Raw genomic sequence first — 15,260 nt, forward strand, 5'->3', positions numbered from 1 at the left:
TTACAGAGGATGAATTTAAATGTATAGCACCCATTACAAAACAACAGTTTCAAGAATTGTATACATATTGCGATCCTATATTCCAAGAACGTGGTATAAAAAACGTTACTAAAAAAGATCTTTTAATTTTTTTATGCAAGCTGCGACAAGGACTGTCTGACGAATTTCTTAAAGTACTGTTTCAGTATTCCTCTAAACAAGCAGTGAGTTTAGCGATTTCCAAAATTCGGCAGTCTTTAATAAACAGATTTGTCCCTGATAATATTGGTTTTCAAGCTATAACTCGAGAAGAGTATATAATGAGACATGTAACACCTTTTGCAAACGAATTATATAATTCTGAGCTAGCTATTCCAAAAGTAATTCCTTATATTGACGGGACTTATTCTTATACTCATAAAAGTAGCAACTTTCGTGTTTTCCGACAAACATACTCAATGCAAAAAGGTCGACATCTGATAAAACCTTCTCTTATAGTTGCTCCAGATGGGTATATACTGGCTATTCAGGGTCCTTACTTTTCTGATTCTCGTAACAATGATGCTCGAATATTAAATAATGAATTTCAACGTGATGCGGACAATATGAGAGGATGGTTTCATGATGGTGACATTTTTATATTAGATCGTGGATATCGAGATGCTCAGCCATTACTTCGTGAATTAGGCATTGAGTATAAAATGCCAGCTTTTCTTGGACCTCAACAGAAACAATTATTCACTGAAGAAGCTAATGAGTCTCGATTGGTGACAAAAACAAGGTGGATAATTGAAACTAGAAATGGACATATCAAGTCTATGTTCAAGTTTTTTGATCATACAATTATAATGCCTCATCTTCATCACTTGGGCGAGTTTTATAACATTGCAGGTGCTATAATTAATAGATATCATCCTTTAGTTTTAATGGAAGAAGCTAATGCAGGATTAGCAAGAGAACTTCTTGATAAATCTAGAGAGGTTAATATTGTTCAAGCGCGAGTTGAAGTAGAAAGGATGTGCTACAGAAATGCACAATGGATACATTTACATGAAGGACAGTTACGTGACTTTCCACGCCTAACATTAGAATATTTACGAGATTTGACTATTGGTACATTTCAGGTTCGTCTAGCAAGATCTTATATTCAAGATAAGATGCAGCGTGATGCACAAGAAGAATTTCAATTGGATTCGTTGTTTGATGAACAAGGTTTCATAAGGGTGCGAGTGTTTTCACGATTCCGTAATGCTACAAAACATCAAATATTTATAGCTTACAACATAAGAGATGCAGATAATATAGATGATGAGAGGGAGACGATTTTTGGTTATTACTGCACCTGTAAGTCAGGCGCACGGACTGTGGGTACATGTGCACACGTAACCAGCGTATTGTGATATTTAGGATATGCACGACACCAGCCCAATGTTCGTTATCCCTCTTCATCATTATTGAACACAATATTAGATGTTCAGAGACCACCACAGCAGGATCCAAATAATGAGTAATATACAATAAGATCATTTATTTTATTACCCCACACATACACACACACACATACACGCACAGCAGAGAGGGTTTGGAGTCAAAAAATACTACGGGAGTGGGAAACCGTGGGGTCCTTATCTCTGCTGTGACACATAAAGATTTTTGTTCACGGAGCTTTTCAAGGTCATTCAAAATTCACAAATAATGTCACCAACTAACAGATTTTGTAAAACCCTACTATGTTTGTTTCAAACATTTTTCAAAAAAATCAATACCTTCCGAGATTTGACTATTCGGCAGCCCGAATTTTTCATGTTTGACTGGTTATAACTCGATAACTGTCCATTATTGAGCTTTGTGACCATTACATCTTTTGTTCAGTAGGTCATAAGCTACAACATATGTAAAAACCAATTGATTTGACCGGGACAGATTTTCTATATGATTAGTGCGGGATTCTTTAAACTGTAAATTCAACCGACAAATCTGAACGGTAAGAGCCGAAATCAAAACACGAGCGAGGGTAAACACCGTCGATCAGCCGATCAGCGCGTGATCGCGTAATATTCGAAATGAAAAACTGTGACAAACAGCTGGATCTCGAAGGTTCGACGTCGAAAAAACCCTGTTATTCCCATCGGCAGAGTGCGAGTTTCCGCGGTCTGTCGATTTAGTCTGCCTGTAACGACGTTTCGAGCCGGTCGACGTTCGTCGAGCTCGATCAACTTTCTGTCTATTCTCGCTCGTGTCGGAGTTGGGAGTGGTGCACTTGGACACAGTATAATTGGACACGGTGCAAATGGACACGTTACAAATGGACACGAGATTTTGCACACGGTTCAATTGGACACAGTGCATTTGGACACAGTAATTTTGGATACAGTAGCTTTTGGACACATAAGAAAATACGCATCGTTTACTTGGACACCGCTCACTTGGACACTGTTCATTTGGACACCGTTCGTTTGGACACAGAAAGACGCGTACCGTTCATTTGGACACCGTTCGTTTGGACACCGTTATTTGCCCACCGTTCGTTTGGACACCGTTCATTTGCCCACCGTTCGTTTGGACACCGTTCATTTGCCCACTGTTCGTTTGGACACCGTTCATTTGCCCACCGTTCGTTTGGACACCGTTCATTTGTCCACCGTTCGTGTGGACACCGTTCGTTTGGACACCAAAATTTGATTTAAGTTATACGACGTAATCCACACCAAATTTTTGTTTTAAATAAGAAATAGGTTTGGGTTAGGTTATATCTTCCGGAAGTGGAGCCCTCCCGCAGGGGGGGCGGAACCCACTGTATCCATGCATGACATCCAAATATGCGAAAGGCTAAACAAAGTGCTAAAAGCAATGTAAAATTAATGACATCAGTATCAGAGATATATAAGTATGAATATATTTTATTTTGTCAGATATTATAACCTTCAAATGTATCTCCTTTTCACGATTTCATATTTTACATAGATTTACCAGTATAAAGTGTTATAAGAATACTGATTATATTTTCCCAAAATGATTTTTATTTCTCTCTATCTGTTACATATTCAAACAAACAGTGCGCATGTTTCTGTGTACAAATGAACGGTGTCCAAACGAACGGTGGGCAAATGAACGGTGTCCAAACGAACGGTGGGCAAATGAACGGTGTCCAAACGAACAGTGGGCAAATGAACGGTGTCCAAACGAACGGTGGGCAAATGAACGGTGTCCAAACGAACGGTGGGCAAATAACGGTGTCCAAACGAACGGTGTCCAAATGAACGGTGCGCATCTTTCTGTGTCCAAACGAACGGTGTCCAAATGAACAGTGTCCAATTGAGCGGTGTCCAAGTAAACGATGCGTATTTTCTTATGTGTCCAAAAGCTACTGTATCCAAAATTACTGTGTCCAAATGCACTGTGTCCAATTGAACCGTGTGCATAATCTCGTGTCCATTTGTAACGTGTCCATTTGCACCGTGTCCAATTGTACTGTGTCCAAGTGAAGGCCACTCAACGAATAAACGCCGCGGAGAGTTTTGTTTCCAAGATCGAAGCGCGCGACGACGTTCTAAGTAAACGGATAGACGCTGTGGAAAATTCCGTTTCGAGAACAGAATCTAACGCTAACGCTCTGGGTAAACGGATCGATGCTTTGGATAAACGAATTAACAGTTTAAGCGATCGAATCGATGCCGCAAAAAATATGATATCGCTCAATGCCGTGGAGTCTTCGACGAAAAGCGCGAGCGACCGTAAAATACTGTTCAATCAGGGTAAAATAATACAGGAACTAACCCAAAAATCGCGCGTCGCGGCGAATTCCGCAGCGAAAATACGAGAATTGGAAAATTCAACATCGCGATTAAAAAGAGACGCGGACGAGCTATCGGGGAGAGTGACGGAATTAGCGAAAATTCGCGAGACTAGCAGCGATACTCGGAGCGGCGAGCCGCTCGAGAGAGAGATCCCGCCCAACGTCATCCTTGAGAGAAAGAAAAGAGAATTATGAGCACCGAAAAATGAAGACTAGTCGAGGAATTGCACGCGCCCGCGAGAAGAAACTTTCCGCGTCGTCGCGTCGCGATACGCGGGTACGACGATCTATGGCAAGCGGATGTGGTCGAGATGCGTCCTTACGCGAGACTCAACAAAGGCCACAACTACATACTCACCGTTATCGACGCGTTAAGCAAATACGCTTGGGCCGTACCGCTTAAAAGCAAGAGCGCGAACGAGGTTACCCGAGCGTTATCTAAGATAGTGCGAGACTCTAAGCGGTGTCCGAAAAATCTGCAGACCGACAAAGGAAAGGAATTCTACAACGCTGAGGTGAAAAAATTCGTGGAAAAGCGCGAAGTGAATCATTACTCGACGTACTCGGTGATGAAAGCGTCGATCGTCGAACGATTCAATCGCACACTCAAAAATTCTATGTGGAAATATTTCACACTAAGCGGAACGTATAAGTGGATCGACGAATTACCTCGACTCGTCGAGGAATATAACGCGCGAAAACATCGCACTATAGGTATGAGACCCGTCGACGTGACCCCAGCAATCGCCGATAAACTTTTAAATACGGTATATAGCAATATAAAAATCGCAACTCCGGCGAAATTCAAAATAGCCGATCCGGTACGCGTCAGCAAGTTTAAGACAATCTTCGAGAAAGGCTTCACACCTAACTGGACCACCGAAATTTTTCGAATAGCCAAGATACAACGAACTAATCCCGTAACGTATCTGCTGAAGGATTCGCGCGGCGAACCGATCGCCGGAGGATTTTACGAGCACGAGTTGCTGCGCGTCAATGATTCCGACGTGTATCTCGTGGAAAAGGTGCTGCGTCGAAGAGGCAACGAAGTTTACGTGAAATGGTTGGGAATGGACGAGTCGCACAATTCTTGGATAAATAAAACGACTGTATTATGATAAAAATGTATTTTTATTAAATAAAATTACATATATTAAATACAACTACATATATTAAATAAAACTACATATATTAAATAAAATTATTCGTTAGAAAAATAAAAATTATCATGAAATTATCGCGTTCTATACGGATTCTCTCTCGCGCTCCATACAGGTTCTTTCTCGCGCCGCTACGCGGCCGCCGCGTCCTGCGTTTTCTCTTTCGCGCTTTGTACGGACTCTTTCTCTCGCTTTATATGAATTCTTCATTGCGTCGTTAAGCGAACGTCGTATCTCACGGTTACCTTTTTTTGCATTGCTCGATATATATATATGCTTCCGAGAACATAACAGAGATCATGGAAATCGTCGCTCTGTCTAACTTGTGACAAATCTTGACTTAGATTTGGTAAATTTTTCCAGTCAAAATTTGGAGTAACTTACCAAATCTGGGTTTAGATTCGTCGCGAATTAAACAGAGCGGCGATTTCCACGATTTTTTATAATACGTCCATCCTTCTCGCATTTCATATGGGTTCTCTCTCGCGCTCCATATAGATTCTTTCTCGCGCCGCTACGCGGCCGCCGCGTCCTGCGTTTTCTCTTTCGCGCTGAAACGCGAATATTAAACGCGAATATTAAAAATAGAACAGCTAGGAAATTTCCACAATTTTTTAAGATGTGAAAATACTCGAAAAAATCGAGTATTTCATACCTTCGCGTATTCCGTCTTTGTTATTTTTAAAGATGTGAAAATACTCGAAAAAATCGAGTATTTCATACCTTCGCGTATTCCGTCTTTGTTATTTTTATCTCGAAATATTTTATTAAAGTAAATATTGTTTATAAAATATACTATATATTATTTATATTAACAATAAGTTGAAAGTTTGAACATTTTAAAAAGCGTCTCCGAGAGCGTCGTAAATAGAATGGCGAACGCGCGTCTCGCGAAATTACAAAGCATTCGTGAAAAAACGCGATTCCGTGAGTTCGATCCTCGCGTTCGTTTATAAATATTCTCGCGATTTTCGCGAAACATGCGCTCGTTATTCTCTTATATCGCGCTCTCGGAGTATTTTATTAAAATAAGCTATATTAAAATAAACTATATTAAACGCAAATATTATTTATTACATTCTCGATATACGACGTTTTCCTCGCTCCTTACCGCGGTATTTTATAATGCCCCCACGGTAAAGTATCCGTAGTTCCGGATATCACATATCGTTTATCGTCATGTGGGCTAAGCGCAATTTTCAATTCCGACACCGTATACACCTCGTGTAACTTAGATCTTATGCAAAATTGTTCGCGCCTCATCTCGATTCTTCGTCGAAGACAGCGCGCGTAATCTTCGAACGTTATCGTTCTCGCGACGACGCCGCTCTTAACACCCTTAATTCTTTTCGTATCGTTTCTACCTTCGACTCGTAGCGCGTACATCTTCGCTCTAAGCCCGACGAATTCCGTCATAATCGCGCCGGCATTCTCGTCCTTCATAGCACCAGGTATTTTTTTATTAGCTAGAGGCATACCATACGCATTATCCATCGCGTAATCGCTCGTATCAAATCTGTTAATGTCGCGCTTCATATCTTCATACACATCCTCGCACGCGATGTAATAAATGAGGCTATCCGTATCAGTATACATTATTTTACATTTATCTCGATACAACGGTAGCATATACTCGTAGTGAAATTCGTATAAACGAATCTTAGACACATCGAGAATACACATACCCACATAAATCGGTTTGTTAAACTTAACCTCGAGTTTGCGCAATTTCACGGCTACGAGATTCTCCGCGAAGACGCTTCTACTGTGAAAGTTCGGCTTCGCGATCATCGCCTCCGCGCCGTATCGCCCGTCCCATCGAGTCACGAGCCGGACATCCGAGTGATTGCGCACATTCTCCATAGTCTTACCGAACACGGCGTTATTCATCAATTTGTAAAGATTTTTCTCGAATTCATTTTTCGCGTTAATTCGTAGTCGCGTATTTAATTCGATGTATCCGTACAACCATGAAGATTGCGCGAATTGTAATATTCTGTGTATTCTCGTAACGCGTAATCCGTGTCGAATGCATTGCTGCAAATTGCGATAATATATTACGTAACGACTCTTATCGCACAGCGTGGCGAGAAGTTTCTCGTCGCGTTTTCCGGGCGGCTTATCGCGCGTCGGGCAGAATGGCAAGTCAGCGTGAGAATCGTGAAGATTAGGCGGATACGCAAGGTCGACCTCTAGAATATAACCGATAGGCGAGTTTGATGTCACGGACATTAAGTTGATACTCGTGACATCGTCGACCCATCGAAAATCTTCGTAAGGTAAAGATTGACACATCGCCCATTCGTATAAATTATTTATATCGAAATACATAAGATAAGAAGACGGTTCCGAAGAATCGTAAGTCTGCAAATACTTGTTATTAGCGCGCGCGTACCTATTGGAACATTGACTTAGCCCGCCGCGTATCCCGCGTTCTACGAACATTACCATATCGATATCAGTTAATAACTCGAATCGAATACCCGTGTGCTTTAACATAGCGTCCCACGTATATCCAGGTAATGTGTAATAGTATGCGGGATCTAAATTATAACTTTTCATACACGCGTCGCGAAAATTTTCGAAGACATCGGCTAATAAAAGAACATCGGTTTTTAAATACAAATCGCTATAGTCGCCCAACGTCTCGATGCGAAATCGCTCCCAGACTCTTATCGCGCGCGCGTAATCGCTCTCGGATATCGCGTCACCGGTCAGCGAACTATGGAAAGCCTCGCGCGGTGGTAGACGAGTCTCTAGTAATTTATCAACGTCGTCGACGTACTCATAAGGAAACACGCCTTTTCGCGCGAGAAGCTCGAAATCAGCGTCGTCAAGATCGGAAAATTCCGAACGCGCGATTCTCAGCTCGCTCTTGTCAAGATACGACGTCAATTTTTCGAGACTCGCGCTTAGAAACTTGAAAGAATCCACGAAGCGCAATTTCAGGCGTTTCCCGACCCATCCCTCGTTCGATGCATCCTCAACGTTCTTCGTGAAAGAGATATACATTTCCTTCGTTAGCGGCAATAACTCGATGCTGCCGGGAAAAGCGTTAGCCACATCTTTAATAATGAAATGCGCGTCGTAGCCCGATAAATTGTGAAAGAATATAGGAATTACGTAAGTCTCCTTATAATTTAAATTACAATTCGAATGCGCCGGACCTCTATACCGTCCGGTTAGATGACAGTGATCGCGCACGCGAGCGTCTTCCGATTCAAACGGTTTCTCGCATACGCGGCAGTGCGTCGCGCTCATGAATCTCTCCCATTCGTCCGGTGTAAGATCCGTCATAGGCGCATCGGTGCTGAGAATAGTCTTCGCGCGAAGCGCTAAATCGTACAATTCTTTAACGAACCATGATACGCAATTCTCGCCGCGATAGGCTTTATAAGTCGAACCAGCATCATCAAACGCGCATCGCGCGTAATATCCAGCGCTATAGACTTTGTGATGCTGAACGATAGACGTGTTCGGCGTTCTCTTCTCCTCTTTCTTCTCCAGCGCGCATTCGAGATCGGCGTACACCACGAATGGAAGTCTCTCCTTTCTACAGTAATTGCGAAATTCTAACCATTTGTCATCTTCGGTAGGAAGAACTATAGCGCACTCATTCATCCTTCCACAGTCCGCGCTGTGAGCCAATAATTTATCGCTCGTTCGAAAATAATGCATGCATCTGTAACATAAAACACATTTTTTAAATCGCGTATATTATTCACACTACGCGACAACTTTTTAATTCGTACTCACCGATCGCATATATGCGCTTTATGTTGCCTATTGCTCAGTTGCGATCCGATGAGTCGAGACAAATTCTTAATCCATGCGAAATGCGTCGTATTATCTCGTTGCGTCGTATCGCTCAGATACAGCAAATTAATGTGTCTGTCCTTCTTATCACCGGTGAGACGCAGAGGAACGATACGGCAGCTACCTTTTCCGTCCTTTTTATCCCGAACGGTATACACATTAATAGATATATCATTAATACGCTCAAATCTAGTAATCCCGTTTAAAGTCATGGGAAACTCGACACCCTCCAGATTCAGCACCGTCGAGTAGTGAGGATACCGCGAGCTTCTCTCCGTGTTTTTCTCGACCGGATATAGAGCGGCAACTATCGCCCACGCGAAACACGCGTTATCCGCAGATCGCACGTTAACCACCGCTTTCTTCAACGCGATCTCTCGCGGTATCTGAACGTGACATCCAGCGTGCATAGAATTATATTTATTCACATTCACCGTTAAATTTAGAATTCGCGATAATGCCCATCCGCTATCACGCTCTTGAAACTCCTCCAGCGAAGCTAAAGTAGCATCGATCACGCGCTTTCCGTACCACTCTTGCAAATCGGAAAGAGGTAGAAGCGGATAATTCTTCGTGGTGATAGTCTTAATATCAATCTTGTCGCCTGAGACGAACTCACCGATAAACGCGGTATTGACCTTAACACTGTTATATTCATTTATAGCATCGCGTACTCTATCGAGCACGGTATCTCTAGCGTCCTCGAGAAATCGCGAAGGTTCGATATAATCGAAGTTGATAACCGCGCCGGTTAAAATGCGTCTAGAGAAAGCTGTCTCCATCTCAAACCACGAGAATCCTTTGCGCCTCTCTGCGCCACCTCCCACGCGTTCGAAACACCGACGCAGATCGTCTCTCGCGCCCGTCAATCGAACGGTTCGAGCGATCAGAGAATTGATCGCTCCGGTGGATCTCCCCCGGCGCGCGCCTCGACACCTCTCCCGCAGAAACTCGAGACACTCGTCGCACCGTCTCGCCCACGCGCGATACGCGTCTACCGTCGCGACATCCCGCGCGCTATTAAGAAGATCGCTCTCCTCTATCGTTTCTCGATTCATCACTCGTCGTTTAACGAAAACCAAAATCTTTTATTAATAAACCACGTCTCTTCCTCGTCGTAACCCTCGATGTAGAACAAAGCTCTCGTCGCGCAGCCGCCGCACCAATTATCCGACACGTCGAAGACTTCGTCAATAAGATCGCAAGCGGACACTCTCTCGCTATACACCGATTTTTTCATATGCGTCGATACGCTTCTCACGAAGCTCGGTCTGTGCGCGCATTCCACGCAATATCTCACGTCCTCCTCGAAATAATTTCCGTTTTCGAATCGGCAACCGAATGTATAGAAGCAATGCACAACGTGATTTACCTCCCACGAAAATCTCGGAACTCCGTATCGCCGTTTCCAATTGCGATAAAGCAAATAACCATCGGCTCCGACATTCGAGAAAGGCTCGTCGAATCGCGCCTCGCTCGCCTCTCGCACGAACTCTTCCGCGAAGCCGATCTTTTCTCTACAGTACAGACAGTCCTCTATTCGCTTAGTTTCTTCTTCAAGCAATTCGGTATCTCCAAATTCTGTATATCCTCGATACTTCTAATTCGAATATTCACCACTTTTCCAGCTAATCTCGATAAAGCGCTCGGTGCGCGCTTCATCGCGCCGCGAATATTCTCGAACGTACTAATATCTCGAGATCGTCGGGGCGTCCTTTTATAACGGAAAAAATAGCGATGACGCGCCCCGATTAATCGAGCTAGATATTCACTCTCGAATGCGTCTCGCCACCGGAAGCGCGTCGTCGCCAAGAAACGAAAAAAACTCGCCCCGAAACGCGATAAACGCGCTCGTATCGCCGGAAAACAAAGAAAAACTCGCCCCGAAACGCGATAAGCGCACTCGTATCGCCGCTAACCGTTTCTCTCTTTGTTCGACTGCCCTCCGATAATCCTCCGTCTCCCTCGACGCCGGATACTCGGCATCCGCTCGCGGATGCGCGTTAGAAGCAACGCGCATCCCTTAAGAATCGCGATAGCGGATCACGCGCTAAAAGCAGCGCGAAAGATCGTCATCGCCTCCTTGGAAACAAGTCGCGTCAAGGTCGAGTCGCGCCGGGAGAAACGCTTCGCGCGGGAAAATATAGAAGAGAATTTAATAACTTAGCCGCGCCGTAGAACGGTCAGTCGTCGCGGATACGCCGAACGTGTCGATCGCTCATCCTCGCGAGTGAAAGAAATTGTGTAGGCCGTCTTTAACTCACGGCTCCATGAGTGCGAGAGAGAGATACCCTTGGAGAACGAGAGACAGCGAACACTTTGTTAGCAACCACGGGGGGGGAGTTCGGGTCGGGGGGAGCCGGTGGGGAGGATCAGGGGGGTACGTAGGGAGAGGAGGAAGCGTGGCCTCGATCGAGCCGAGCGCCATCTCTTGAGCACTTTCGGCGACACGCTTCCCCCTCTCCCTACGTACCCCCCTGATTTGCCAACAAGCGTTCGCTATCTCTTTTTCTCTTATGGGTACCTCTCTCTCGCACTCATGGAGCCGTGAGTTAGAGACGGCCTAGATTACCTACTCGCTAGTTCGTTGGTTTACCGCTATGCGACACGCGAACTCGTATTTGAGATTTTTGGTCATGAGAATTATATAAAGCTTGGAAAGAGCTACTGACAGGAAATTACAAATGTAATTATTTTCTATCAGTTCAATTTCTGATGCAATCCTAACATAGGGAATTCAGATATTGGATTGTTTAGAAAATATTACACTACTCAAACCCGGGAGCCAAACATAAAATATTCATGTATAGCACGAAAGCCTCAAATATTAAAGAACGGTGAACTATTTTTAATATTAAATTTTTAATATTGGTAGTAAAAAACAAAACATAATTTTAATTTATATTTAAATTTTAAAATTTGCTCCTTGAAACATACGAAAAATATCCCTAACATATCCTATAAAAATCCTTAGGATGTTCCACAGGATCTCCCTGGATTCTCCAGAGGTTAATATACGGCTATCATTTACTCTTCCTCAGGACATCCAGAGGAGATCTGAGGATTACAATGGGATATTCTGAGGATATCCTACATGTATGTCCTGGATGCCCTTTGGACGTCCTAAGGACATCCTTGTGCTGTGTGGGGACGTCATTTTTGAATCTTATGAGACCTAACTTTAGGATTAACTCTAATTGGTTATTTTGTGACCAAAATTTACTGTCATTTTGCTACTTGGACTCGAGACCCTTTAAATGTTTAAATCCATTTAAATGTACCATTTTATATAAATGTCTAGAAATTGCTCGATTTCTGCTGTCAATCTGCCGTCAGATTGCGCGCAGGCTCTGCGTGGTTTCTGCTGCCAATCTGTTCACATTGCCTGTCAGCAGGCTCTGTCGACAAAACCTCAGCTTAATGTGGTCACAGATGGCTATGGTTTTGGCATGGAATTCTGATTAAATTTGCTGCCAATCTGCGCGCATGCTGCTAGCATTTTGCTATCTGGGATATCTAATTCTCTTAATTGTTAATTTGGTGCCTCAATATTAATCTAGATTTATTTATTGTACGTTAATAATTGTTAAGAGGCACAATTAAACTAAAATATTTAATGTTTAAACAACGTGTTCTGGCTTGTTTCTCATATATTCTATAAATTATCTATTTAACAAAAATCAAACAAAAGTATTTTCTAAAATCTCTTTTAGATACGTTTAATAAACGTCTTATTTTCTGTGTTTTGACGCAAAAATAAGACCAGTATTAATATACATATAAATCCTTTTGCTCCCTCCTTAAATATAAGAGACATATACCGTGCTTTATTTATCCATCCGTTTATTCCATCGATTATTGGGTTCATGTCTTCTTCCCCTCTACTAGAATCACATCCCCGATGGAGGCAGAAAACATCCGGAACAATCCAACCCCCTCCTCACTTGTTTTCCTGGATATTTACAGTGATCTTCTTCGAGACTACATTCCCTTTTATACGGACACCTCCAAGGTGGACGAATATAGCCATGTAGGCTTTGCAGTTTTTTCTCCCACTTTAAATCTCCAGATGCTCTTTAGAGCTTTCTCTTTCGTTTCGATATTCTCCGCGAAAGCATATGCTATACTCCAAGCTCTGATCTACATCTTTGATCTTTCCATCCCGAGATCTGTTATTTTCACTGAGTCTCTCAGCGTAGTTCAAGCACTATCATCCTTCAACTTCGGACACTCCTATAGTCACATTATTCATTCTATAAAGCAAAAACTCTACGCCACACAATCAATAGGATTACAAGTGGTGGTCGCTTGGATACCGTCACACTCTGGAATCTTGGGCAATGAAACGGCGAATCTTTTGGCGAGGAACGCGGTGGCCCGGGGCACGATGTATGCTGGCTCGCTTCCTTACTCCGATTTCTTCTCGGAAGTGAAAACAGAACATATCTTGGAAATGACCGTCTCTCTAGAAGCGCAGGCTAGACACAAGGGAATTAACTACTTTAGATACTTCAACGAATTTCACCCAAAAACCATGGTTTTATAACATGAAAAATTTCAATCGAGAAAGTACCACAACGTGTTCTAGGATTAGAAGCGGACATTACGCGCTCAACAGCAGCCTTCACCGCTGTAACTTGGTACCTTATTCGGGCTGCCCCTGTGGAGCTCTTACGCAAGACATCAATCATATACTCTGGATTTGCTCCCTCTTAGACACCAACAGAAACTCGTTTATGAATGCGCTTAACCAACTTGACATTTCTCGGCCGGTTGATGCAGCGGATCTACTAGCGGAACTATCCTCCGGAGTGGTCTTTGCAGTTCATTCTTTCCTTAAAGCATGCAAGATTCAAGTTTGACTCTACCGAACACACACCCGTGCTTTCTCACTTCTTTTGCCTACGCTCTCTTTATTCAATCTAAATACGAGTTTCCTGAACTCCTCTACTAATATTTGACCTTTAAACATCTTCACCTCAATATATCAGTTGATGGTCGGGTGATGTATATTCGTCGAAGCCAATACCACAAAGAAGAAGTAGAAAAGATTCGTTTGCAATAAAAAAATCGCTGTCTGAATCATGTGTTTTTATCAAGTTTTTGAGATATTAGTTTGTAATATTTTATTTGAGCCACCTTATGTATATACATATGTATACTATATACATACTATATACTATATATGTATGTATAATACATGTGTGCATATATATAAAGTGTGACTATAAAAATGATTTCAAATATATATATATGCACATTTATTCCAGCATCAGCAAATACATATTCAATATATATCGATTTTTATTGATAAAGCAAACAAGTTCATATTTCAATATTTGTGAATTCTTGAATATATTTGGTGATATATTAGATATTCTGCAAACAGTGTGTGCGCGCGCGCATGTGTATGTGTGCGTCTGTGTGTGTATTAAACAAAAAATGCATATATTTTTCTGCACTTGAAACGATCGTGCAATGTCATCGAAATCTTTACAAAGTAAATCTTTTTACACATATATCCTCAAGAATATATTCGTATGATGATGTTGGATAAATTTAATTATTTCAACTACTTTATGTATTTACACACATATCAATATAAAACTTTTTATATTATTTAAATTAACAATTTATTCTCTCTAGAACTTTTTCATGGTCGATAATGATCGTAGAAGAAAAATATAGAAAAATCTACTTATATATATAAATCATATCAAACAATTTTGAATCGAAGTTTGTAAACAAATAAATCGTAGCAAACAATGTATACACAATATGTATAAAATAAATATAGAAAAATCACAGATAATATTTTACAGTCTAAGTTTTTAAGAAACATATATATGTATATATAAAATCCGTATTATAATATCAAATATAATTCACGAATTCGTACTTATAATGAACAACACATGTGATAAACATTGCCATTTCTTATATAATTCTGCTTATACATTATCTCATTAAAGATAATAAGAATATTTTTTACATACTTATTGATATACAAAACATTGTTTTTAGAATCTTATGTTATTATACATTATATGTATTATTACATTTTTCATAAAACAAGAAAGTAAATGGTATTTTAGACAGACCAAAATGTGAGTCGTTATGTATCGTTTCATCACAGAAAGTCCTGAAATAGTCTTTGCAATAAAGAGTCTCTATATTGTTTTATGAAGATCTCCATATAACAAAAGTATAATTATATAAAGATATACTAAAAAAACAATACCATTTTTTAATTAAGATAAAGAATATAGTATCTATTAACAAAAATTATATATGCTATGTATATTAGCAATATACATTTGCTTCAATATACACCATTTTACGTTTTATTATAATTACATTTACAATTCTCTATACTGAAATATCTTGTACCATACGTTTAAAAATGTATGTCAGTTTTATAAATATAAGTTGTCTCCCCCCCTCCCTTCCCCATCTCTCTCCCTCCCTCCCCACTTTTTCTTTCTCTCTCTACGAAGATTATTTTTACG

General features: G+C 41.3%; 2 protein-coding genes across 2 annotated transcripts; both read right to left on the reverse strand.

Moving 5' to 3' along the window:
* Nucleotides 1-6,042: 6,042 nt before the first annotated feature.
* On the reverse strand, nt 6,043-8,556 carry LOC138934120 (uncharacterized). Its single transcript, XM_070297557.1, has one exon. It carries the CDS (start codon nt 8,554-8,556, stop codon nt 6,043-6,045), a length of 2,514 nt encoding a protein of 837 aa, XP_070153658.1.
* Nucleotides 8,557-8,687: 131 nt separating this feature from the next.
* On the reverse strand, nt 8,688-9,809 carry LOC138934121 (uncharacterized). Its single transcript, XM_070297558.1, has one exon. It carries the CDS (start codon nt 9,807-9,809, stop codon nt 8,688-8,690), a length of 1,122 nt encoding a protein of 373 aa, XP_070153659.1.
* Between the last annotated feature and the right edge of the window lie 5,451 nt (nt 9,810-15,260).

The sequence above is a fragment of the Polyergus mexicanus genome, unplaced genomic scaffold, assembly GCF_030449975.1.
Source record: "Polyergus mexicanus isolate NDT 795.1 unplaced genomic scaffold, iyPolMexi1.0 SCAF_6, whole genome shotgun sequence".
Taxonomy (NCBI): Eukaryota; Metazoa; Arthropoda; class Insecta; order Hymenoptera; family Formicidae; genus Polyergus; species Polyergus mexicanus.

Excerpts from the sequence above, each read along its gene's own strand:
- LOC138934120 (XM_070297557.1), bottom strand. The coding sequence starts at position 8,556 with ATGAATGAGTGCGCTATAGTTCTTCCTACCGAAGATGACAAATGGTTA.
- LOC138934121 (XM_070297558.1), bottom strand. The coding sequence starts at position 9,809 with ATGAATCGAGAAACGATAGAGGAGAGCGATCTTCTTAATAGCGCGCGG.